Source organism: Sminthopsis crassicaudata, chromosome 4 (genome assembly GCF_048593235.1).
Source record: "Sminthopsis crassicaudata isolate SCR6 chromosome 4, ASM4859323v1, whole genome shotgun sequence".
Lineage (NCBI taxonomy): Eukaryota > Metazoa > Chordata > Mammalia > Dasyuromorphia > Dasyuridae > Sminthopsis > Sminthopsis crassicaudata.
In genome coordinates this window covers 416471660-416495517 of record NC_133620.1, presented here as the reverse complement: position 1 = coordinate 416495517, position 23858 = coordinate 416471660, and the positions used below count along the sequence as shown (strand labels likewise).

The following is a 23858-nucleotide window of genomic DNA, read 5'->3' as shown; positions in this document are numbered from 1 at the left end:
TGATAAATACAAGCTATGTGTCTTTCTTTATGTACTCCAGGCAAATGTCAGTCTGAAAAATGAGCTGGAGAAGGAAATGGCAAACCCCTTCAGTATCTTTGCCAAAAAATAAAAAATAAAAAACCTAAAGGAGTCACAAAGAGTTGGACTCAATGAAATGACTGAACAACTAGTACAAAAAATTTAATTTTTCCCAAGCAAGTTCATGTTCCCCCTAAAATCTGTCTGTGGGGAACCCCTTCGGTAATGGAACAATAAACTAGCTTTTTTCTCTAGAGGAAACTCTTTGGGTACTCTTTGGTCTCAAGTTGAGCCCCTGTTTGCAATAAAGTTGGTTTTATGTTTGTCCTGGTCTTCCCTTGGCATGCTGGCTTATTGGGGATTTATTTCATTCTGAACAAAGATTCCCTTATTCCTACTGTAAAGGAAATAATGGTCACAACTAATAGATGCAAAGCTTCAGCATCCACAGATCACTTTGCTTGCAATGAGCCTGGGATGAGGTAGTGCATGCTTTATTATTGTTTCCCATTATTTATCTCAGATGGGGAAACTGAGATTCAAAGAAGTTAAATAATTTGCCCAACAGCTTCTGTGTGGCAGAATCAGAACTCAAATCCAAGTATTATGACTGCAGATCCAATGCCCTTGGAATTAAAAATGCATTTGTTTTTTTTTGTTGTTGTTGTTGTTGTTTGTTTGTTTGTTTGTTTGTTTTTTGCTACATGGGCTTTTTTACAAAGTTATAAGACTGACAGATTGAAGAATACTACACATATAATAAAATCAGATTGTAGTGAAGCCAAATTTCTCATGCTGCTCATATGAAAAAGTTAGAGAGATGGGTTAGATGATTGTGAAATGATATGGCTTCAGAATTGGCCAGATCTAAAGAGGAATCAAAATGATTCTGTTTGGGAGGAAAGTTACAGTGGAAGGCCCCAGGGATCTCTGCTACTGAATTTTTCAGTCTGTGACTTAGATAACAGCATACATGATGGTACACTTAGCAAGCCTTCAGATGACACAGTGCTGGGGTGGGAGAGAATTAGTTAAGGCTCTGAAATTCTGTTCTGAGACAATGTTCTCTAGTTGCACCAGCTTTCTGGCTCTCCTCTAATTCTCTTTTTTGCCAGGCTCACATTTCAGCCTCCTAGCAAGAAAAGTCAGGTTCTAACACCAAATTTCTATATTCCATATTGGAATAAGTGGGCTTTGTCGTAGTTGAGGGTTCTCTTTTCTGAACATTTAAGAACCAGCCTTTACGAAAGTATCATTTTTGTACTTCCTTCCTGAAAGGGTCATTTTGAGGACAGTGCTTTGCAAACTTCTAAGTGTTATCAGTGTATTTTTGTGCATCCATTCATCCACTGGAGAAGACAAAAAAGATGACTGTATCTGGACAGTGATACAAATCCTTTGGTGAAATAGCAGAATAGTAATCATTCTGTCACCACCTATAGACATCAACATTAAAATGATTACTTTTCTTTATATGACATTGAATTCCCTTTGCCTTTTCTTTCTCATCTAACAGATGAGGCTGAACACACTGTGTTCTGGTTTATTTACTATCTTTTTCTTTCTGTCCTACTTACATCTAAAATATTAGGCAGTTAGGTACCTTGTGGATAAAGTGCTGTAACTGGAGCCTAAGTTCAGATCCGTACTAGCTATATGATCCTGGGCCAGTCAACTTCCATGTGCCTCAGTTATCTCATTTGTAAAATAGAGATGATAATCTCACCTACTTCCTAAGATAATTGTGAGGATCAAATGAAATAATTTTGTAAAGTGCTTTCTAAACCTTAATAAGAATGCTATCATTATCCTTATCATCACTATTATTATTATTCCTGTGGCTTATGTTAGTCTTCTGTTAGAGCTTAACATTGATAATGTAGTTAGAGTGGAGTTAGAGTAGAGTTCTTTGGAGGTACAGAGTTGTATGTATCCTATTAAAAGGTCTGTAGGTTGAGATGATTTGCAAAAGTGGAAGAATATATACTATTTCCAATCTTTCTTCCTCTCTACTAAATGATCCCTAATACCAGGCCTCTCTACATATTACTTCTATCCACAGCTATTCAAAAAACTCTGAATATGCTCTCTTCATTGCTTAAGGACTTCAATGACATTGTCAGTTAATATTTTTCTTTTTATCATATCTGTGAAATCTATCCAAGCCACATAGTAAGGAATAGTGAATTATTAAAGAAGAGATATAAAGTACACTTTTGTAGTCATGAGTAATATTCTCACTGCTCTTTAATGCAGCTAAATAATCTTGGCTTCCAGAAATTATATGAATACCATGAATCATCATAATTATCAAATAATATTTATGAAGCATTAGAATAGACAAGGTGCTGGGTAAGCAGGATACAAAAATAAACTCAAAAGAATACATATGCTTGTTCCCCCGAGATCATATATCCCAATGCAGTGACAACATAGTTTTTTTTTTAAATTCATGAAGAGCTGAATTTGTTTTTGTTTTTTAAATGATTGGTCTCACAGAAATACTGAAATGAAAAGTTGAAAAAGAGCTCATTAACCATCTTATCCTGAAGTTCTTAAACTTCTTTGTATCATGTACCTCTTTGGAATTTGGGGGAAACCTTTGGACTCTCTCTCTCAAAATAATGTTTTTAATCTGCAAAAAATAAAATGCCTAAGATTTTAAAGTAAAAGTTATGTTGTAATAGTTATCTGTCTGTATTTAAATTTACATTTGTTTAATGTGAATTAAGCAGGATATAAATCTAATAGAACTTATATTTAGAAAGGAATTCCCATTGTGATATGTCCAACATCCAAAACATGCCCCTGTTTTAAGGAAAGTTTTTCCTTAAATATTTCCCTAAGTGTTTACTATGCTTTTCATCATTATGTTATTAAATATCTTGTGGGTAGGAGAGAATACTGATAAAGAAAGAGTAAATGAGAAGATCAACTGTGAGTGAAGATCAAGAAGATAAAGATTGGTGGATGGGGGAAAGAAGGCAGTGTCTAGCAAGAGACTGCCACATTATGTACCATAATTTGGTTCTTTCCCAAACTTAGTCTCAGTTAACACTGACCAGATAAGGGTCAGATCAGGTATGTTCATTCTCACACTTTCAAATCAAAGCTCAGAGTCATAAAGTGAGATAGATTTTTCTTTCTTCAAAATTGAGAGGCTACCATGACATATTGCGAGATCTAGACAATACTCAGGTTGTGCAGAACCCTGTAAGCTGCAGTGTCCCTGCATCTAATGACTGTACAGTAACTCAACTGAAAATGCTTTCTTCAAGGTCACCAACAATCAAATCTTTTTTTTGCTCTTTATTTTTGACTTCTCTGCAGCATATGTTATTGGCCACCCCCTCATCCTGTATAATCTTTCCTCTCTAGATATTTGTGATATTGTTCTTAGTTTTACCTGCTTCCTGTCTGACTATTTTTCTTCATTCTCTTTTGCTGATTTAGTATCCTTGTTCCACATCCTGTAATTGGATAGGGATCTGTCCCAGGCTTTTCCTCTATTTACATATTGCCAAATAGACTTCTGCAACTATATGTTTGCTAGCAATCTCAAATTTGACGTGTCCAAAACAGAACATGTCACCTAATGCCCTTAACTCATTCTAATTTTCCTATTTACATTGAGAGCACTGCCAGTTTTCTGGCCACCCACATTCACAACCTGAGGTCTCATCAATTCTTTATCTCCCATGCTCCTCACATACAATTAGTTCCAAGTCCTATAGATTCTTGTACCCATTCCTTTTTCTGTACTTACACAGACATCACCTTATTACAGACCCTCATCACATCTTGTCTGGACTGTAGTAATTGCTTCCTGAATTGTCATTTATCTCTCCCCTCTCCAATCCATCCTCCTCAAAGCTACCAAATCAATATTTTTTTTTGCACAGGTCTGACTCTGTTGGTTTCCCACTCAAGAAATTCCAAATGGTTCTCTCTTCCCTCTAAAATAAAATATGCTCTCTTCTATTTGACTTTGAAGCCTTCATAATCTGGCCCTAGCCTATCTCTCCAGCATTGTTGCACATTTTTAGGATGTTTAGGGATCCATTCATTTCATTCACATTCCAGCCTCACTGGCTTGTTTACTACATCTCCTGTATCCAAATCTTTGCATTGGCTGTCTCCTGTCCCTGGAATACACTTCTTCCTTGGATCCATAGCCCATAGAATCTCCACCTTCTTTTACTTCTCAGCTACCACGACTTATAGGAAACCTCTTCTGATCCTCTGCATTTACTAGAGCAATATTATATAGTATATATTATGTTTATGCATTTAAAAACATTTGTGTAAAGTCTGTAGTTTTCCTATGACTGCCAAAGGGCTCCATGACACACAAAAAAGTTAAAAATCTTTGATTTAATAGAAGCAAGGTGAATTTGAATCTTGCCCTAGACATTTGCAAACAATGTAACCCTTAACTTGCATCAGCCTCAATTTCTTTATTTCTAAAATAACAATTGTTATAGGGTTGTTGTAATGATAAAATGAGACACTAATGTGAAGAGTTTCACAAGTATCAAAGGGTTATATCAGTGCTAGTGGTACGCTGGTTGGAGAAGTGACCTTAGAGGCAGGCGAAAATTGGGTTTATGTTCTAACTCTTATCCACATTAACTCTACAATCTTGGACAAATAATTTACCTCATAGTGCTATAGACAACTCTCTAAAATTGTAAGTAGTACAGAAGGTTCCAATCTGTTTTGATAAAATATGTTTCTTAATGATTCTCCAAATCAATGAAATCACAATCATATCCCATTTATATGTGAATAATTTATATTTAGAAAAATATAAAATAGAAAAAATTAATATGAAATATACAGTCATTTCTACTCATACAGATAAATAAATTAAATTCAATGATCAGATGATGCTATGTAGCCTTCTAGTTATTTTATTTGTGTATATGCATGTATATGTCTGTACAAATATAAACACACATATATTTCATAGATATTACAAATGGGCAATAATTTGGATTTTATAGGAGGAAAATATCAGGCTGAAATGCATTTTGGAAAGTAAACCAAGTTTTCACTAATCCCAGACTGCTCATTGCTGCCAAAGCCCATCTTAATCTTAATAGAAAGAATCTGTTACTGTTTCTGTGTAGCTATGAATCATGGAATAGCACCATCTCAGAATCCAGTGGAGATGTGTATAGTTCTTATAAATGAGCTGCCAGATTTTACCAATGATGATTTGTAGCTGAAAAATGGCCTAAAAGATATCAAGGACCCGAAAGGGAGGGAGGCCAGTCAGGAAGCAGAAGTGAGGTAGAAGAGGTGGATAGCCTGAGGTTTGAACTAGTATTCACAAAATGCTAAAATTTCCAGGAGGCTGTCTCTAGCACCATGGGTAGATTCTTCGTGGAAAAAAAATGGATAATAACCACACAGAATGAGGTATGGAGGAGATGTGAGTTCTACAGATGGAAGGAATGCCCACCCTGAAGTGATCATGGATCAATCAAAGTATTCATTCAATAATATGGTGCTTGCAAAAGTTAGAAAACTTTTTAGTCTGCAGATCCAAGGGCTAATTATAGAAAAGCTATACACAGCGAGGACTTTATTGAGCACAGTGCAACTGGGAAATCTGAACTTGGTGAGAAGCCATGTTGTGATATTCTATTCAATTTAACTGGCATTTGTTAAACACTCATTATGTAACAATTATTGTGCTGGACTTAAGATACAAAGCCAGAAATAAGTCAAGAAATTTCATTCTATTGGGAGGAAACAGCATATATAGGGAAAATAAAATGCAAAATAGATGAAGCAATTTCATGGAGATAACACTAGAATTAGACAGTAGGATTACAAAGAAAATCAATTATATTTAAATACAATTATTATTATTTATATTATATTTATATCTAAATACAATTATCAAATCATTTTTAAAAAAAATTCAGGACTCCTTTGTTAAAAAGCCTTGTTTTAAATACATCCCTTTTTGATATATGTTGATAAGTAATTTATAGTAATCCAGATCTGGAAACTTCTATGATGGGATAGAAAAGGTTATTCCTAAGAAGAGTAAAGACAACACTGTTGGGAAGTATTAAGTGTATGTAACAGGATTTTAGTTTTTTTGTTTGTTTGCTCGTTTATTTTTTAATGTGTGCAGTAGACTATTGTGATATTGAAATCGCAATATCAAGTAGCTTTTATTATTTTTCTTACAAGAATTGCCAAGGGGTAACTCATCAATTTCTGCTTCAAAGAAGGATAGTTTCTTCATAAAGTTGTACAGTACATTATTTCCTCCTCTGTTGCCAAGGACAGACATAAAGATCCGAATCAGGATGTTTTGTGGAGGAATTGTCAGAAATGCTTCTCTACTGGGAAAGCATAGCCCCATACTTTTTTTTTCCAGAGCTAATTTATATATATATATATATACAAGACTATATACTATATACAAGACTAGGAATTTTTCAAGGTCCTCAATCCTGGCAGCAGTTTTTCTCTTGATTAGAATGTTAACAATATATATTGTTTTCGTAAAAGACACAAGTTGAAGGGCTGAGGTAGAAGAAGTTGTGTGAAAGATGAATGTTTTATTCTAACATCTCAACTGAGCTGCCCTTGAAAACTAATCATTATTCAGGCAAGGTTATTCCATGGAGCATTTAATTAGTATATTATTTGTGATCCCGATTGAAAAGGAGTTGGAATTGAAAAAAAAAGTCTTGATTCAACTGAAAAAAGCTTAGAAGGTCAGAAAAGGTAACCTTTAACTTTGGAAAGATTAATTTGCAGGCACATTGCCTGTATAATACTTGAATTTTGAAAAGAAAAAGCAGCATCTTGCCTAATGTCAATTCTCTTTTTTATAAGAACAGTGACTAAGGGGAAAGCAGTTTTTCTTTGTTTCACTTAACTAAATTGCACACTTCCTTACCCAATAATTTCTTTTCTGTTCTCTATGTCTCTATTTTTCTCTGTCTCTGTCTCTGTCTCTCTTTCCTTCCCCCTTCCTCCCTCTTTCTCCCTCTCTCTTTCCCTTTGTCCCCCTCCTTTCCTCTCTCCCTCTTTCTCTCCTCCCTCTTCCTCCTTCCCTCCCTCCCTTCCTTCCAATTTCTATATCTTTTTCTCTCTTCCTCCTTTTCTCCTTCTCTCCTTGCTCTTGATCTCTCACTTTCACTCTCTCACTCTCTTTCATATAAAAAATTGTTTGAAGGAAATGGGGATATTGAGATTGGAGAAGAGAAGACTGAGAAACTGGGATTCAGTAAACAATGATAACTGTCTTCAGCCTTCAAATAGTTGGTGTAGTGTCTCTTCAAATAAGTTGTCATGTGAAAGAAGAAATAGATTGGTTCTATCCATAGGATAGACATAGAAACAGTTGGGGGGGGGGTGTTTACAAGGAAACCAATTTAAGTTTGGTGTAAGGAACAACTTTTTAATGATTAGAGCTATCCAGTGATGGAGTGGTTTGCCTATGGGAAGTAGTGAGTTTCTTCAAAGCTGGATGACCTATAATAGAATATATCCTTAGGATCACAGGACTATAAATCAAGAGAAGTGAGGGAGCTCTGTTCCAACTTCTACTACCCCCCTTTCACAGATGAGGAAACTGAGGTCCAGGGAGATGGAGTGGCTCATAAGATGTCAGAGGTAGGATTTAAACCCAAGTCCTCTAAATTCCATGCCAATCCTACTCCTGTGGATGTGACCAGCTGGTCAGTGAGGTCCCTCTCTACTCTGAAATTTTGATTCTTTGGTTCACAAAGCCCCATCTTTTGTTTCTTATTAAAATATTAAGACTAAAGTTTCTCAACCTTTTGTTTGTTAGTCATAAATTCCTTTAGCAATCTGGTGAAACCTGTGACCCCCTTGTCAGAATTATGTTGAAACAATTATAAAATTATTTTATTTATTAATTTTTTTAAGGTTTTTTAATTTTTAACTTTTTTTAATTTAATTTTTTTATAATTAAAAAAAGATTCACAAATCCTAACTTAAGAGGTTATGTTATACAGAGAAAATTGTTTTTTTGGTTAATAAAATATGCCTAAAAATGCTTAAATAAAAACAGGTGTAAAGTGTAGGGTTTTTTCCATATGCCCAAAATAATGTAAAGTAAGATTAGAGAGACTCGGTTGTAATCAGACCTATAACTAGCAATTCTGGCACTTGGATCAAACACCATGAAATGTGTCCACTGCAGTGAGCATAAGAGATGCCTTCTAGTCTACTTTAAAAACTAATAAGGGAGAAAACAGCTTTGCTGGGAAGAGGGAGGAATCTTAGATAGTAGGATAATCCCACTCCCCACTCCCATGGGATACAGACAGAGGACCTGAGAGACCACAAGGGATGAGCCTTCTTAGGGAATCTACCGCTGGGGAAAAGAGCAGAACAGCTCAAGGGAGAAACTCACCTTGAGATTTTACCACAGTGGAGAGAAAGTACTCTCTGCATAGCTGTCAAAGGGACTTTTCCAAAAGTACAAGTCTAGAGTCATAGCACTTCCATACTCATCCAATGGCTCCCTTTTATTTCTAGATCAAATACAAATTGTTTGTCTAGTTGGTGATTAAGACTTATACATCTTGACCTCAAAATTACTTTGTTAACTTGATTATACTCCCCTTTACATGGACATACATTGTAGATGGACAGTGAACTTACCTATAACCAAAAAGGAAAAACAGTAGGATGGATCACATTTAAGAAATTATACAAAGCTTTCAATAAAGTGCTCCGTGATACAAAACCACAGTTTTTAACATCAGTATTCTTGTATTGATGCTATTGGGTTTTGAATCATAGAGCATTACAAACTTCAGAGAATAAAAATTGCAGGTGATCCCAAAGAGCAGTGAGGCTGGAGAGAGAGGAAAAAAGAGATAAGAGAGGGAAGCACAGTAAGGTAGGTTATTTCTATAGTGACTTGAACACTAGATGTTTTGTTAAAGTTATCAAAGAGATGTGTGACTGGGGAGGGAAAATTTTATTGGAAAAAATTTATGATTGGAAAAGAGTTGATAGATAAAAGGAGGAATAATAAATGGACTGCACAAGTTTTTGCAATGGCATCTCTATAATGTCCAAATACAAAGGGAGAACAACTCTCGCATAGTGGATGAACCAGTTATAGAAGATCAATGGGAAATTGTGGATTAAAATCACAGAGGATTAGAAGGTATTGTAATGATCTGCACTATTTAAGGGAGTACCTATAGCTCTTCTATTGAAGTTTTGGAATTGTGTCTGTCAACTTTATCCCAATGTACACTTTTTAAATTATATTTATACTATTGCATTTGGTATCAATTGCAAGTGAGATGGAGGAGTGAATGGATAACTTGGAGAAGTTGGTAGAAATTCAATTTAAAATATATTGACAAAGTGCCTACTGCATAGCAAGATTTTGTGCTAAATGCCAGTAATACCAAGACAAAAATGAAATAGGCTTTATTGTCAAGAAACTAACATTTTAGGAGCAGGGAAAATTCAACATGTACACAGATAAGTCAAAACAAAATAATAGAAGTAATATAAAATATGCTATGGCAAAAATATCACAAATACTGTGACCTTAAACACCAGTCTTATTCCATGGTACAAAATGTGATGTGTATAGAAAAGTTTTGATTTTAACAAAAATTTAGAGGAAATCATCACCTGGTCGGATTGAGCAGATAAAGAGACTTAAAAATAAAATGACTTTAATAAAAACAAGGTGAACAAAATCTTTGATAAGTAAATGAGATTGTATCACATGTACAGAGTGCTGAGAATATTTTTAACAACGAATTGAGGCAAACTAACAGTAGTTCCTACAACAAAATATTGCCCAGTTTTTTCCTTTATACTCTGCCCAGCATCTTCTGCCTACAATAAATTGCAAGTTTATCTATACTAATTCAATTTCAGACTCAGCAAAGGGAAGAATTAATAACTGCTTAGGGAGTTTGAGCTGAGCAAGCAACCAATCTGAATACTTCAAGAAGATGGGGAAAAAATCATCACCAACTTTTTCTGCAATTTCAGGAATTGGTTTGTTTGTTTGTTTGTTTTTAGTTGGAATCATCTGAATAGACTCTTGGGTACAAGAAATAGAAAGAAATCTAGCAATTACTAAGATGGATATCTTTCCTTCTTTTCATTTCACTTTTCATTACAGGTGTTACCACATCTGCAAGCTTCCCGGGAGGGTGATGGGAATCCGATTACTCCGGTTCTCTTCCATCATCATCCTTGTGTTACTACTGGTGGCAGGTGCTTTGACTACCTTGCTTCCTAACATAAAAGACGATAAAATGCCCACTTCCCGCAGAGAAGCAAAACCCCAGAGCCAGTCTGCCCTGGATTCCTTTACTCTCATCATGCAGACGTACAACAGAACAGATCTGTTGCTGAGGCTGTTAAATCATTACCAGGCGGTACCTCATCTACACAAAGTGATTGTTGTCTGGAACAACATTGGGGAGAAGGTGCCAGAGGACTTGTGGAATGCCTTGGGGCCTCATCCTGTCCCAGTGATTTTCAAAATACAGACTGTGAACAGAATGAGAAATAGACTCCAGACCTTCCCAGAACTGGAAACCAAAGGTGAGGAGCATCTGTCTTCTCAGTGGGGTCCCTGATGCTAATAGAGCAATGCTTGGATTTTCAGCCTTCTCACCTGTCTCAGTTGTCATTAAAGGTGGTGAACTGACTCATTAGGGAGTGCTTTATAAAGAAGAAGAACTCACTTCTCTGATGTCTAGAAACTTTTCAGAGTTAGGGAAAGAACCATGTAATACTATCATAGAAACCGATATTATGGCAGGGAAATATAATTTACAACTATATTATTATGAATCCATAAATACTTAAATCCTCTTTTCCTGTGTTTAATTTTGTCACTAATGTCAATCTTACCAGATAGCACTTTTTGTTCTAGGGACATTTCGTGAGATAGAAGTTTTCTTAAAATTATTTGTGCTTATTATTTGCCATTTCCTTATTTTATTAAGTGATCACTTTTGTCCTTTAGCCATTACAAAAATCAATTATGGCCCAATTAGAAACTTTTTTTTTCCTACTGGAAACTCTTCTGAAGAAAACATGTGCTAATTGGGCCCTGCCATTATTGCCATTTTTTTTTTCAATTAAATGATTGCTATAGAGAAGAGTTTTATGAGTAAATCCTCATGCCTTTGCCTTTTTTACTAATTGTTGAGTTTCATTTCCAAGCTGTTGAATTCAAATAGTTTCATGTCTTTTCTTTTCAGCTGTTTTAATGGTGGATGATGACATGCTAATTAGTGCTCATGACCTCGTTTTTGCATTCTCAGTTTGGCAGGTAATGTTGGTTCTTGTTTTTTGAAGCTATCTTATAAAGTTTCATCAAAGTAGACTATGATTGTATCGCTCAAACCATGGGAAAAGTTGTTCAATAAATAGAACAATTTGTCTGATTTCGAATGAGATTGAACAGGTAGTTAGAGCAAACTGGATCTTAGACCTATTTTGATGTATAACCATATTATAGTGTGCTAGGAAGGAAGAGCTAGAAAGTACTTTGGGAAGATTATGAGGAAGTGATAGAGTCGAGTGATTTAAAAGTCATCAAATCAAATTTAAAGTCAGAAAAGTCCTTTGAAGTCATCTAGCCCAATCCTCTCATTTTACAAGTCAATAAAAGCTCCTTCCCCCTCCCTCCTCAAAGTCTTTTTTAGTTTAATTTTTTGACAATTTCTCTCACCCTTGTTTCCTCATTTATAAAAATAATAATAACTGGATTGTCTCCATTGGTCAACCAGTGAACAAGAATTATTATCATGAGGAAACTACTTTGTAAACTTTAAAAATTCTTTAGAAATGTAAAGGATTTTACAAATTATTTTTCTAGTCTTCATTTTTCTATACATTTTAGGGAGATTCCATTGTAATAAATTCAAAGAAACTAGTCTGAGCTTTTAACTATAATGGATTTTTGTTGTATCCAAAATAAATGGATTCTTGTGTGTGCCTATGGAATTTTGTTCTTATGCAATGATTCTGGAAACAATGCTGTTTGTTGTAATGAGATTTGATCTCTGTCATAAAGCAAAGAGAATCTGCTGGCATTAAATCAATTAAATCACAAACTTTTTAGCACAGACTAGGTAAGACTGAAATGTCAAACTGAGATCTTACTTTTCCAGCCACTTAGCCTCTCGGACAAAAGTTACATTTATGAAATGAGAGAATAAGACAGTTTATACAGAAGGATTATGAAGAACTTTTCCTAGAAGTGTAAGTTGTCACCATTGCCAAAGAACTTCAGCTAAATTTCAAGGGGAATCTCATAAAATCCCCTTTCTTAAATGTAAATCCTAACAAATAGCTTTTGCTATATCTTTCACTTTTTACTTCCCTATTGAACAAAATATTCATCAAATACTTATTGGGATGAAATGCTGGAGACAGGATACAGAACCTAGACTCATGCAGTTTATGCTCCTATATAGAAAGTGATTGCTAAGCAGTCTGACTTAGTGGATAGGTAGTGTGCTAGACTTGAAATCAAAAAAACAAATTCAAGGTCTGTTTGTAATATTTGCTTTCAGTATATTTATGAATAAAATGGGGCTAATCATAAAACCCATAAGTACTTCTCTCACAAAGTTGCTGTAAGACTTAAATGAAATAATATTGCAAATTTCAAAGCATTATATAGAATCTCAGCTGGTGTCATTATAATTTTTATATTCCATAGTATGGTGTCAGCTTTTTTCCCAGTTGTAACAACTTGAATGTTATGTGTGTGCATATATGTGTATATAAATATATATGTATGTATACGTACACACATCTATATATGTTATATACGAGGATGGCTCTCCTGTAAAATCTCTCATTGAATATGCTTTCACAATAGTTCACTTTTACTTGAGTCTTTCTAGTATTCACCCATTCATCTGAAATAAAAATTGACCCTAAACCCCCAGTCCCCTCAGACGCAGCAAAGGCATTTAAACACTGGGTTTTCTAATAAAGAAACATAATAGCTTTGACTGTAGTAACTCTTTTCAATTCACTGCTTAAGACATTTTCACCTCATCACATATTCATTCATGGTAGGTGGCTGCAGTTCTCTGCAATGATCAGCATTTTTTCACAGCTTCAATTTTGACATCTCATCTAATGAAAGGGTCCAGAGAAGGTTGGGCTGAAAGCTTACATCCGATCAACAGCTAGGTCTTGGTGCCACATCAGCAATATTTCAGGGCTTGTATTTACAGAGCACACAAAAGCAAAAGTTCTGGTAAGATAATGTTGTTTGAAACAAAGGGCACCATTCTGATGATCCACAGTGCCACAGAGCAAGATAAAGTACAAGTTCTGCAGTTCTTAATAGCGCATGGACTAGGGCAACTCAGATAATCAAATAGTATCTCAATCTTTATAAATCTTTTGAGGTCGGGTTCAAATTGCCCCAAATCTCAGGAAAAAATGTTGTCATTCCCATCCTCCCCCTTCAAATTTTCTCTTTCTGTATCCATTGGAATCATAGAATCTAGTCGTCAAGACTACTTCCTAGATTGCCATAGCCCTTGAACAAATATTTGTTTTTTTCTCTTTTCTGATGTTTGTAAACCCTCCTCTCTTTACTGTCTCACATTTGATTTGTCATAGTATTAAATAGATATATCAGTCAGATGTAAAAGCTCTTTCCCATAACAAATATATGAAGTAATAAATGCAAATATTATCCCTATTTTCCAAATGAGAAAACTGAGGCTCATAGAAGTTATATGAGTTATCCACAGTCTCACAGCAAGCATCCTCATTAGGATTCTAAACTTTATCTCTTTATCATGGTAAAGTCCTGGATTCTTTGCCCTCTAATCACACTACTTCTTAATGTCAATTGTCATGTTTATCTTCATGCTCTATAACAAAGCTGCTTAAATTATGAGTTGCTGCCTTATATGGGGTAACTGAATATGGGGAATCACAATATTTTGATTTATTGTCAGTAAATGTTTGATCTGTATACCTATTTCTAGGCAAAAGAGGGTCATAAGTGGAAAAAGTTTAAGAAGCCCTGTTCTGGAATGCTTTACCAACTCTCTGATTTCCATAAAGATTTTGTATACCCCATATTTAGACAAAAGAAACATATTAAAACAAGAAAAGTCTAAAAGGAAGCATTTAAAGTCCTTCCTTCATTCAATAAACATTTGAGTGCTTATTATGTGCCTGGCACTGCACTGGGGATTCAAAAGGAGATAAGATAAGCTTGTCCTCAAGGAGCATACAACCTACTAGGGGAGAGAATGTGCACAAAAAAAAAACAAAACAAAACAAAAACAAACAAAAAATATATACAAATATATATATATATATATATATTATAAATAAGAAATAATTAAGAGGGAAAATTCACACTTTTGATAGAAGTTAGAATTTTAGTTGAGATACTGAACCATAATAGTCAGAGAGGAGAGGGGAAAGCATTGCAGAAATGAAGGACAGTCAGAGAAAAGGCCCAGAGGCAAGAGTCTTCATGGAGCAGCCAGGAGCCCAGTGTCACTAGGTCAAAGAGTATGTGACGTGGGTCTTTTCAACAGTGAGATGATTCAGGGCAATTCCAGTGGACTTGTGTTGGAGAGAGCCATCTGCACCCAGAGAGAGAACTATGGAGACTGAGTGTGCATCACAGCATAGTATTTTCATCTTTTTTGTTGTTGTTTGCTTGTTTTTCTTTCTCATTTTGTTTCCTTTTTGATCTGATTTTTGTTGTGCAGCATGATACTTGTGGAAATATGTATAGAAGAATTGCACATGTTTAACATATATTGGATTATTTGCTGTCTAGGGGAGAAGGTCAGAGGAAGGGAGGGAGAAAATTGGAACACAGGGTTTTGCAGGGATGAATATTGAAAACTATTTTTACATATATTTTGAAAATAAAAAGCTATTAAAAAAAAAGACTGTGTAGGGAAATAAGGTATAAAAAAGGTAGGAGAGAGTTGGATTATGAAGGGCTTTGAATGCCAGAATATTTGCTCCTTAAGGTAATAAGTAATCCCTGGAGTTTATTGAGAAGGGGGTTTGTGTGATACAATCAGAGCCACATTTTAGAAAAATCCCTTTAGAGACTAAAAAGATAGATTGTAGTAGGGAGAGACTTGAGATAGGAAGAGCCATACTATTTCAGTAGTTGAGGTGATGGGTGATGTGAGGCTGTACTAGAATGGTCTAGATGTCAGAGGAGAGAAGGGGCTATATTTAAGACATGTTGCAAAAATGAAATGGGCAGGCCTTGCCCTGTTCACCTTTTCTCTTCACATACTCGCTAGTCCAGTGAAACTTCTTTTTATGGTTCTCCATACATACCACTCCTTTTTCTATCTCCACACCTTTGCACTAGATACCCCTCATGCCAGAAATATGCCCCCTCCTCACCTCTTAGAATACCCAATATCTTCAAGTCTTAATTCAATTGCTACCTTCTACATGAGATCTTCCCTTGCCCCAGTTGTTAGTGTCATACCCACAAAATCACCTGTAGCTAATAAGTGTCCATTTAATATATATCTTTATATGTATAAGTTGTCACCTGCAATGGAATATAAACACCTTGAGGGCAGGAATGATTTCATTTTTGTCTTTATATCCTCCATTGTCTATCATAATTTTTGGTACATAGTAGACCCTTAATAACTGTTTTTTGATTGATTTCTAAATGCCAAGAATATAGAGACCAAAACTGCAGCAAAACAATAAAATCATGCCAAAGTTTTGATAAATTTATATTTATTTCTTTTACTCTCAAAGCATTTTAAAGTTACCTCATCAAGCTTCATTATATCCTTCAAATACATGTTATATCCATCTGTTATCTCCTAAATAGAGACAGCAAGTGTCTACAACTTCATTTTAAAGGCACAAAATCAGTTTATTTCTTTTCTTTTTCTTAAGCAAACTCCAAGGGAATGACTACAGTTTTCTCTTGAACCAGGATTTTGTGGTAGCACATGGATAATGTTTGCGTTAAGTGGGTCATCTGCAGAGGCATTCTTATACAAGATATTTGTGCTGCAGTACAATTTGACCTGCAAAGTGATCCTAGCAAACAGAAATAAAGTGACTTGTCCAGAGTCAGGCAGGAAGTGAGAACAAATGATGTCAGGAATAGAACAAAGGTGACTTGCCAACTCAATTCCCTCTGGCAAATCCCACAGACTTCAGCATGTTTGTTTTAAATTGCTGCTGCACTAACTGTGTTACTTTTCCCCTTCTCCTTGCAGCAATTTCCTGATCAGATTGTAGGATTTGTCCCTAGAAAGCACGTCCCCACTGCTTCAGGAGTTTATAGTTACGGTGGGTTTGAGCTGCAAATACCAGGATTTGGAAACGGAGACCAGTACTCCATGGTGCTGATCGGAGCATCATTCTTCAACCGCAAATACCTCGAACACTTCCAGAAACAGCCAGCTACTGTCCACGCGCTGATAGATGAGACCCAAAATTGTGATGACATCGCTATGAATTTTATGGTTGCCAAACACATTGGGAAAACTTCAGGGGTATTTGTCAAGCCTGTGGAAATGGGTAATTTAGAAAAAGAGACCAGCAGTGGCTATTCTGGAATGTGGCACCGGGCAGATCACTTCTTGCAGAGGTCTTATTGTATAAATAAGCTTGTGAAGATCTATGACAGTATGCCCCTAAAATACTCCAACATTATGATTTCCCAGTTTGGTTTTCCATACTATGCCAACCACAAAAGCAAAATGTAAAATAAGTAAATAAATAAATAACCATCCTTGAACTGCTTGGGTATTTGAGTAGCTTCTCAGTGTTAAGTTTTTATAGCTACATTATGGACTGTTATCCCCTCTCAAGTCTAGCAATGATCACTACTGTGACATAGGATGTCTAGTGTCACCAGGTTGGAAAATCCCTCTTTGCTTCAGAAGTAGGGATGTTGCTCATGTTAAGGGATTTTTATCCAGGTGCATAACGTCCTTGGTTTGTGACATTACTGTTTACATTTTGAAACTGTTTTCCTTCTTTTCTGATTCGTGGCATTTGCCTTAAGAACTATAGCAAGCTGGTTCCAATGTCTGAAACCCATTTCTCTCAATTTTCTCAATTTAAAACCGCTTGCTTCCATCTCAAGCCTCAAATGCCAGTCGGACTCATGAAAAGGAAGTCCAGTCCTATGGCTGGGAATGATAAAAGCATGGAGGAAAGCATAATATCAACCTCACATTTCATACAAAGGGAGAAAACTAAAGTCTGAGTCCACTGCTGGCCAACCCAACCACTCTGTCTGGACTTATTCTGCAGGCCAGGATATGACTGCAGTCACCCCGCTTTCATTTTCACCGCTGGGTCTCTTATGACTTTGGTGGTTGTCTAATAGCTAAAGAATGGTTGCTAACTTCATTTTTCTGAACATCTACTGCATGGATCACAGAAAATGCAGCTTACATGCATATGATTTATATGCAGCTGAAAGTCGAAAGGCATATCAAGATTCAGGTTGTACATTTTGTCATTTAAGCTGACCTTAAGAATGTACACTCATTCATTGTATACTTTGCATCAGGTTTGCATCGTCATTTAAGAAATGCATACAAACCAGTTCTGTTTTAGAAGAATGTTAAAACAGGGATTTGATGAGATAATAATATGTAAAGCACTTTGTAAAATTTGAAGTGCTCTGTAAATGTGAGTTATTATTATTATTATTATTATTATTATCAGGGCCTGGTGGAGGTGCCCTTGTAGAATTCTAATAAACAAATTCAAAAAAATCCTTTCTCATTGCACATCAATTATCTCATGAGTTCTTATCTATTGCATCTGTTGCACAAAGTCCATTGGATTTGAATTCTGAGACTGTTTGTTTGGTATATTCCTAGACTTTTTATTTTTGTTTGTAGGGCAACAAAAGGCTTCCTTCTGAAGAACAATCTAATTAACATAGTCACAGAAGAATTAGGACTAACTCTTAAATCCAGAGGATATATGTACAGTGAGTTTGCAGCAACTCACTTTTGTATTATCAAGATTGCTCCCTTTTGGTTCATTCTCTGTATTATAATGTCTTCCACATAGGTGTCTTGTACTTCACCCTTGTTCGTTGACAACCTTTGTCCAAGACTTTTTGTTTTGTTGGAGTGACATAAATGATTTTTCTGATTGCTCCATATGATAAATAATATTAAAATATTCATGGCTGATGGCCCAGCCACACTGATCTCTGTAACTGTGTGCTCTTTTTGTGGCTTCTCACTTGTGATTTCTACTAGGATTCTGCACCTTATTTTTAAGATGTGAAATTAATAATTTATTTGCCAAAACAAAGTGTGATTTGCCTTTGGGGGTGATAGATAGTGTTGGAGGCTGAAAAAGGAGGTGGGAAGAATGGAGTTCTATTGGCAAATAAATAAATAAAGATTTTATCATCCCTGTGTAGCATGATGAAGTCATGATTTTTTAAAATGATGCTTTAATATACTTAGCAAATGCTGGGGGGAAAAAAAGCATCTGTACTTTTTCCCTCTAGATGATCTAATTTTTATCCCTAAGGATAATAGATGTATGGTTCTTGGAACTCTTGAGTACATCCACCTCTACCTGGGTACTAGTAGAATATTTGTTTTTCTCTTGTCTTTTTCTTTTTTTCTCCCTCCTTACTTTCCTCTTCTCTTTCCTTCCCTCCCGACTTCCTTTCCTCTCTCCCTCTTTCCCTCCTTCCTTCCCTTCCTTCCTCCTTCCTTCTCTCTCTTCCTCCTTCCTTCTTTCTCTCTCCTTTCTTTCTTTCTTTCTTTCTTTCTTTCTTTCTTTCTTTCTTTCTTTCTTTCTTTCTTTCTTTCTTTCTTTCTTTCTTTCTTTCTTTCTTTCTCTCTCTCTCTCTCTCTCTCTCTCTCTCTCTCTCTCTTCTTTCTTTCTTTCTTTCTTTCTTTCTTTCTTTCTTTCTTTCTTTCTTTCTTTCTTTCTTTCTTTCTTTCTTTCTTTCCTTTCTTTCCTTTCCTTTCCTTCTTTCCCTCCCTCCTTTTCTCCCTCCCTTCCTTCCTTCCTTCCTCCCATTTTTCCTTTCTCCCATTTTTCCTCCCTCACTCCCTCCTTTCCTCCCTTTCTTCCTTCCTTCTTTTTTAGTCTAGCTCTCCCTATTTTGTTTGGGTTTATAGTACCAGGGCTACTCACATGCCCATTTCCATTATATTCTGCCCTATTTTCTGACCTGGGCCAATTCACCTCCCACTTAACACAGCCTGGTGTTCCCCCCCCACACACATGTAACTTAGAGCTTACTATATTAATTCTGGACTTAATTTGGACATGTAAATAGCCTTAGCCCTGTTGAAGCCTCAGCCTCCAGAGAAGCAGGTGGTTTGTCTACTATTCCCAGCCTGTTGGAACATTTTCCAAAGACTATTTCCTGCCTTACTCAGAATATTTCCTAACATTGTACTAGCTTCAAGTAAATAGTGTCTTTATAGCATTCTTAAAGTGTTAAAATGAAAAATGTGTACAATTGGGTTAAAACCTCAGTGAAAGTGATTTTCCTGGTTTCTTGTCACCTCTTTTAAAAACAAAAATAACAATGAGGAAGGTAGACTGGCTTCAGACTTTATCATGAGTCCCAGTGTCCAGTGGGAAAGCAAGATTCTTCGCCAAAACTTATCTCCCACCTATATAACCTGTGCATGGCATGCTGGATATGAACTCTCCCCACATCACAATCCTTTATATGAGACATGTACACCCTCTCTCTGGGCCAACTTGTCATATTGATAAGTCTGTATTCCCAAGAAAGAATCACTACCATGCAATTATAACTCAGATTCTCTGAGGGTACTGGGAATAAGCCCATTCTAACAGGAATATGTTCTTTCTACTTACCTACACTGCCATGATTTCCCCAGATGAAGGAGAGCCAATGACATGAAAGAGCAGAGGGAGTCCATCTACAAAAGCAGTGACCCCGATGGGCTGGAGTCCTGGGATCCCGCCCCTGACTCTGAGCAGCTCTTTTCTGAACTTCTCTGGTCTTTGATTCCCTCCAATCCCCCCTTTATTCCACCTTTATCTCTTATGGGAGAACTGCTCTTGGGGAGTCAGAGAGGGAGGGGAGGGAAATGGCAAAAGGACACAATCATTTATACCCAAAGAAACAGTCCCCGGCCACTAGAGCCTGGGCAGGACCACCATTCATGGAGCTGCTGATCCAGGGAAGGATGTGTAGCCCCGAGCCACCTCCTGCACAGACCTCAGCCCTTCAGGAGTCAGGGATATTAACCTTAGGGAGTGGTGTCAAGGTTGGTTCTGCCCTCTCTCTTCCCTTTCCCTGCCTGAGGGACAGAGAAATCATTCAGACAGAAGCCAGAGGTCTCCTAAGGAAGGGGGATTGATGGCCAGAGGTTGTGAGCCTCTGCAGGAGTCTCAGGACAAGGATCCAGGTGTTTTCCCACTCAGCTTGTGGCTCCTTGCCAAATTCCATATTGGATTAAGGACCAACCAAGGATGAGCACTGTCTCTCCATTCCCTCCCTCACCCTCTCCCTATACACGGCATTCAAACACTCCCCAGCCTGTGGAACAGACTTGGAAAGCTGAGATTACAGGCCCCCCATTTCAGTGCCAAAGCTTTCTAAACCCACAGGTGGCTGTTCCTACTCAAAGAGATGAGCAGTATCTCTCACCTTTGGGCTGCCCTTAGCAGGAAGAAAATGTTTAGTAGTTATCACTGTTATTTACTCTTCTCTGTCCCAGAGGTCCCCTCCCATTCCCCCTTCCAACTCTAACTGCCATTTTTGCAGAATTATACTCTCTCTTCCCTGGGAGGATCTCTCCCTAGAGAGGAGACTGACTTACCCAGGACTTCATTTTAGAATCAAAGCTGGGCCAGATTCTTTTTTTTATTTTAATTTTTAAAATTAATTTTATAATTATAACTTTTTTTTGACAGTACATATGCATGGGTAATTTTTTTACAGCATTATCCCTTGCACAAATTTCTGTTCTGAATTTTTCCCTCCTTCCCTCCACCCCCTCCCTAGATGGCAGGCATTCTCATACATATTAAATGTGTTATAGTATATCCTAGATACAATATATGTGTGCAGAACCGAATTTCTTGTTGCACAGGAAGAATTGGATTTAGAAGGTAAAAATACCCAGAGAAGAAAAACAAAAATGCAAACAGTTTACACTCATTTTCCAGTGTTCCTTCTTTGGGTGTAGCTGATTCTGTCCATCATCGATCAATTGGAATTGAATTGGATCTTCTCTTTGTTGAAGATATCCACTTCCATCAGAATACATCCTCATACAGTATCATTGTTGAAGTGTATAATGATCTCCTAGTTCTGCTCATTTCACTCAGCATCAGTTCGTGTAAGTCTGTCCAAGCCTCTCTGTATTCATCCTGCTGGTCATTTCTTACAGAGCAATAATATTCCATAGCCTTTATATACCATAATTTATTTAGCCATTCTCCAATTGATGGGCATCCATTCATTTTCCAGTTTCTAGCCATTACAAAAAGGGCTGCCACAAACATTTTGTGGGCCAGATTCTTTAGTCATCTTTCACTCTAGAAATTTTCCCATTTTTATCCCTTAGTACAGCTTTTCCTCCCTGCTGGAGCTACCCACTTCTCACTGGGGAACTCATTCTACAATCTCAGATACTCCTCTGAAGGGTAGGGCTTGGGAAGGAGTAGGTCCTAAGATGAGGGCCAATACCATCTTATCTCCTCTTATCCTCTAGCTCCCATTTTCTCTCCAAGGAATCCTTTAGGACTTCCTTCTTCCCTTGTAAATACACTCAGATCCAAACAGTACTTCCTCTCCCTCCCTTCAGGACTTATTTCCAAAGATAAGACGTACGACTAAGGTAGAGATACAGAGGACTTTCAAGAGGATGGAAATTAGCTTAGAGATAGGCAGAAAAGCCTATTTGGTGACTCATCTCTTTTCTTCTCCCTCACGAGGGAAGAAAGGAGTGCCTCCAACTGACTACCTAAGGCAATGGAAATTAAGTCCCTCTTAGGATAGATAAACTGAACAACTGGTAGATGGTTTTCCATTTGTATCATAGTAATGACTTTGATCCTTTGTAATAAAGCCACTATCTCTAGGGTTAGAGATGGTGGGTCTGTGGAATTAGGATCTCCCAAAGCTTTCTGAGACTTGTTCATTCCTTACTTGCTCACCAGACTTTGTTCTTTACCACTTATCCCCACATAGACCTGGAGCCAGGGAATCTTTCTTTCTCCTCATTTCCCTTAAGGTACCTCAATTCACTCTACAGACAGGGAATTCTGGGATAACTCCATTTCTCCTCCCTTTTGCCTTTAATACCTAACCTGGGTTAGAGTCCCAGCTCTACCCCACTGCCTTATATGGTTAATTAATCAAGACCCAGATTTTGATAAGACAAGCAGACAAGGTATGGGGAGGAGGTCAACCACTTCCTTTTGACCTTCCTTTCTCATCCAGTTCAACCTTTTCCTTTACTTGTATTATTGGGTTTTTTTTTTTTTTGTTTGTTTTATTTTGTTTTGTTTTTTTAATAGAGTCAATGCCTTACTTTTTGAATAAATATTTTTGAAGCTGGCGTTTCTATTTCTTTTTTTTTTAATGTTTTTGAATTTTTTCTGTTTTAGACAAGAATAATTATTATCTTCTTGTATCTTTGGGTTGGTTTGGGTTTTAGGTTTGGTTGTATTTGTTTTTGATGTATTAAATTTTTGAAATGGAAAAAAAGAAAAATAAAGTTAAAAAAAGAGAGGATGTGTATGCTTCAATCTCTATTTAGACACAGTTTCTTCTGTGAGTCTGGATAGAATAAGGCCTCCAGGATAGTCGTGGATCATTGTATTGCTGAGAATAACAAAGTCACTTATAGCTGGTCATCCCAGGACATGGCATCATTAACTCTTAAACATAAAACATTTGTTCAGTGATAAGGAAAAAACCAAGAACAATCAAAACATCACAGTTAACCCATTAACCTCTGTGAGGTTAATATCTGAGGAGAGAGTGGCCACAGACAGAAATCTATCATTGAGGTGTAAGAGAAAGAACAACATGTGCTAAAAAACAACAACATTATTTTCTATTGTGTGATGGATGAAGAAGTGACAAGCTCTTTTTAATTCCCAATCACCCGTAAAAACATGTCTAGGAAATGTTAGCCTGGCAATTATAATGAATTAATAATTGTAATAAACAGTTCCCTTCAATCAGACCTCTTTTGGCAGGCTCTTTGGCAGCCAGTGTAGACAAGCTCAGCTAAGTCTTTATTTCACTGGATCCTGGTTTGTCTAACTTGTTTCTGCAAACAATTGAAAATCCTTTCTTTCACCTTCTGTTTCTCTATCAAACAGAAGATGGCAGTGGAGAGAAACCAGCAGTTCTTATAGATTTTACCTTTTTTCTAGCTATAGACTGCTCTTGAAGGCTAGAAGCAGAATTCCAGTGAGTTTCAGCCTTTCTCTTGTCAGAGTATCTTCAACTGGGACACCTGAAGCTTTCCTGTTAGTTGACTCTCCTGCTACATTCCTATCTATCTCTTACTATTTTATTGACTCAGTTCCCGAGCTTTGATTCCCTGCACTTGTATACAATACTGTCTCAAAGGTAGTGTTCTGTATTATCAAATCCCTGCAGATTATACTCATTGCTAGATTTCTGTCTTCCATTACTGAATATTTCTCATTTTCATTGGACTGTTCTTCTGTGGGATCCCCTCCTATTACTTAAAATTTCCCTTTTTTCTTTTCCCCTATTTCAATCTCTCCCTTTGTCACCTCATTCTTTTTCCCACAGACAATTCTTTGAGAAGAGCAAATTCCCTTTC

General features: G+C 36.6%; 1 protein-coding gene across 1 annotated transcript in view; it reads left to right on the top strand.

Annotated features, from left to right (window-relative positions):
- Window positions 1–18463, top strand: part of EXTL2 (exostosin like glycosyltransferase 2) — a 28405-nt gene extending 9942 nt beyond the window's left edge. Inside the window, exons 3-5 of the mRNA XM_074262812.1 lie at window positions 10184–10611; window positions 11277–11347; window positions 16287–18463. Coding sequence (XP_074118913.1) covers window positions 10184–10611; window positions 11277–11347; window positions 16287–16778 — 991 coding nt within the window. The 3' untranslated portion in view covers window positions 16779–18463. The remainder of the gene's footprint in view (window positions 1–10183; window positions 10612–11276; window positions 11348–16286) is intronic.
- The last annotated feature ends 5395 nt before the right edge of the window (window positions 18464–23858 follow it).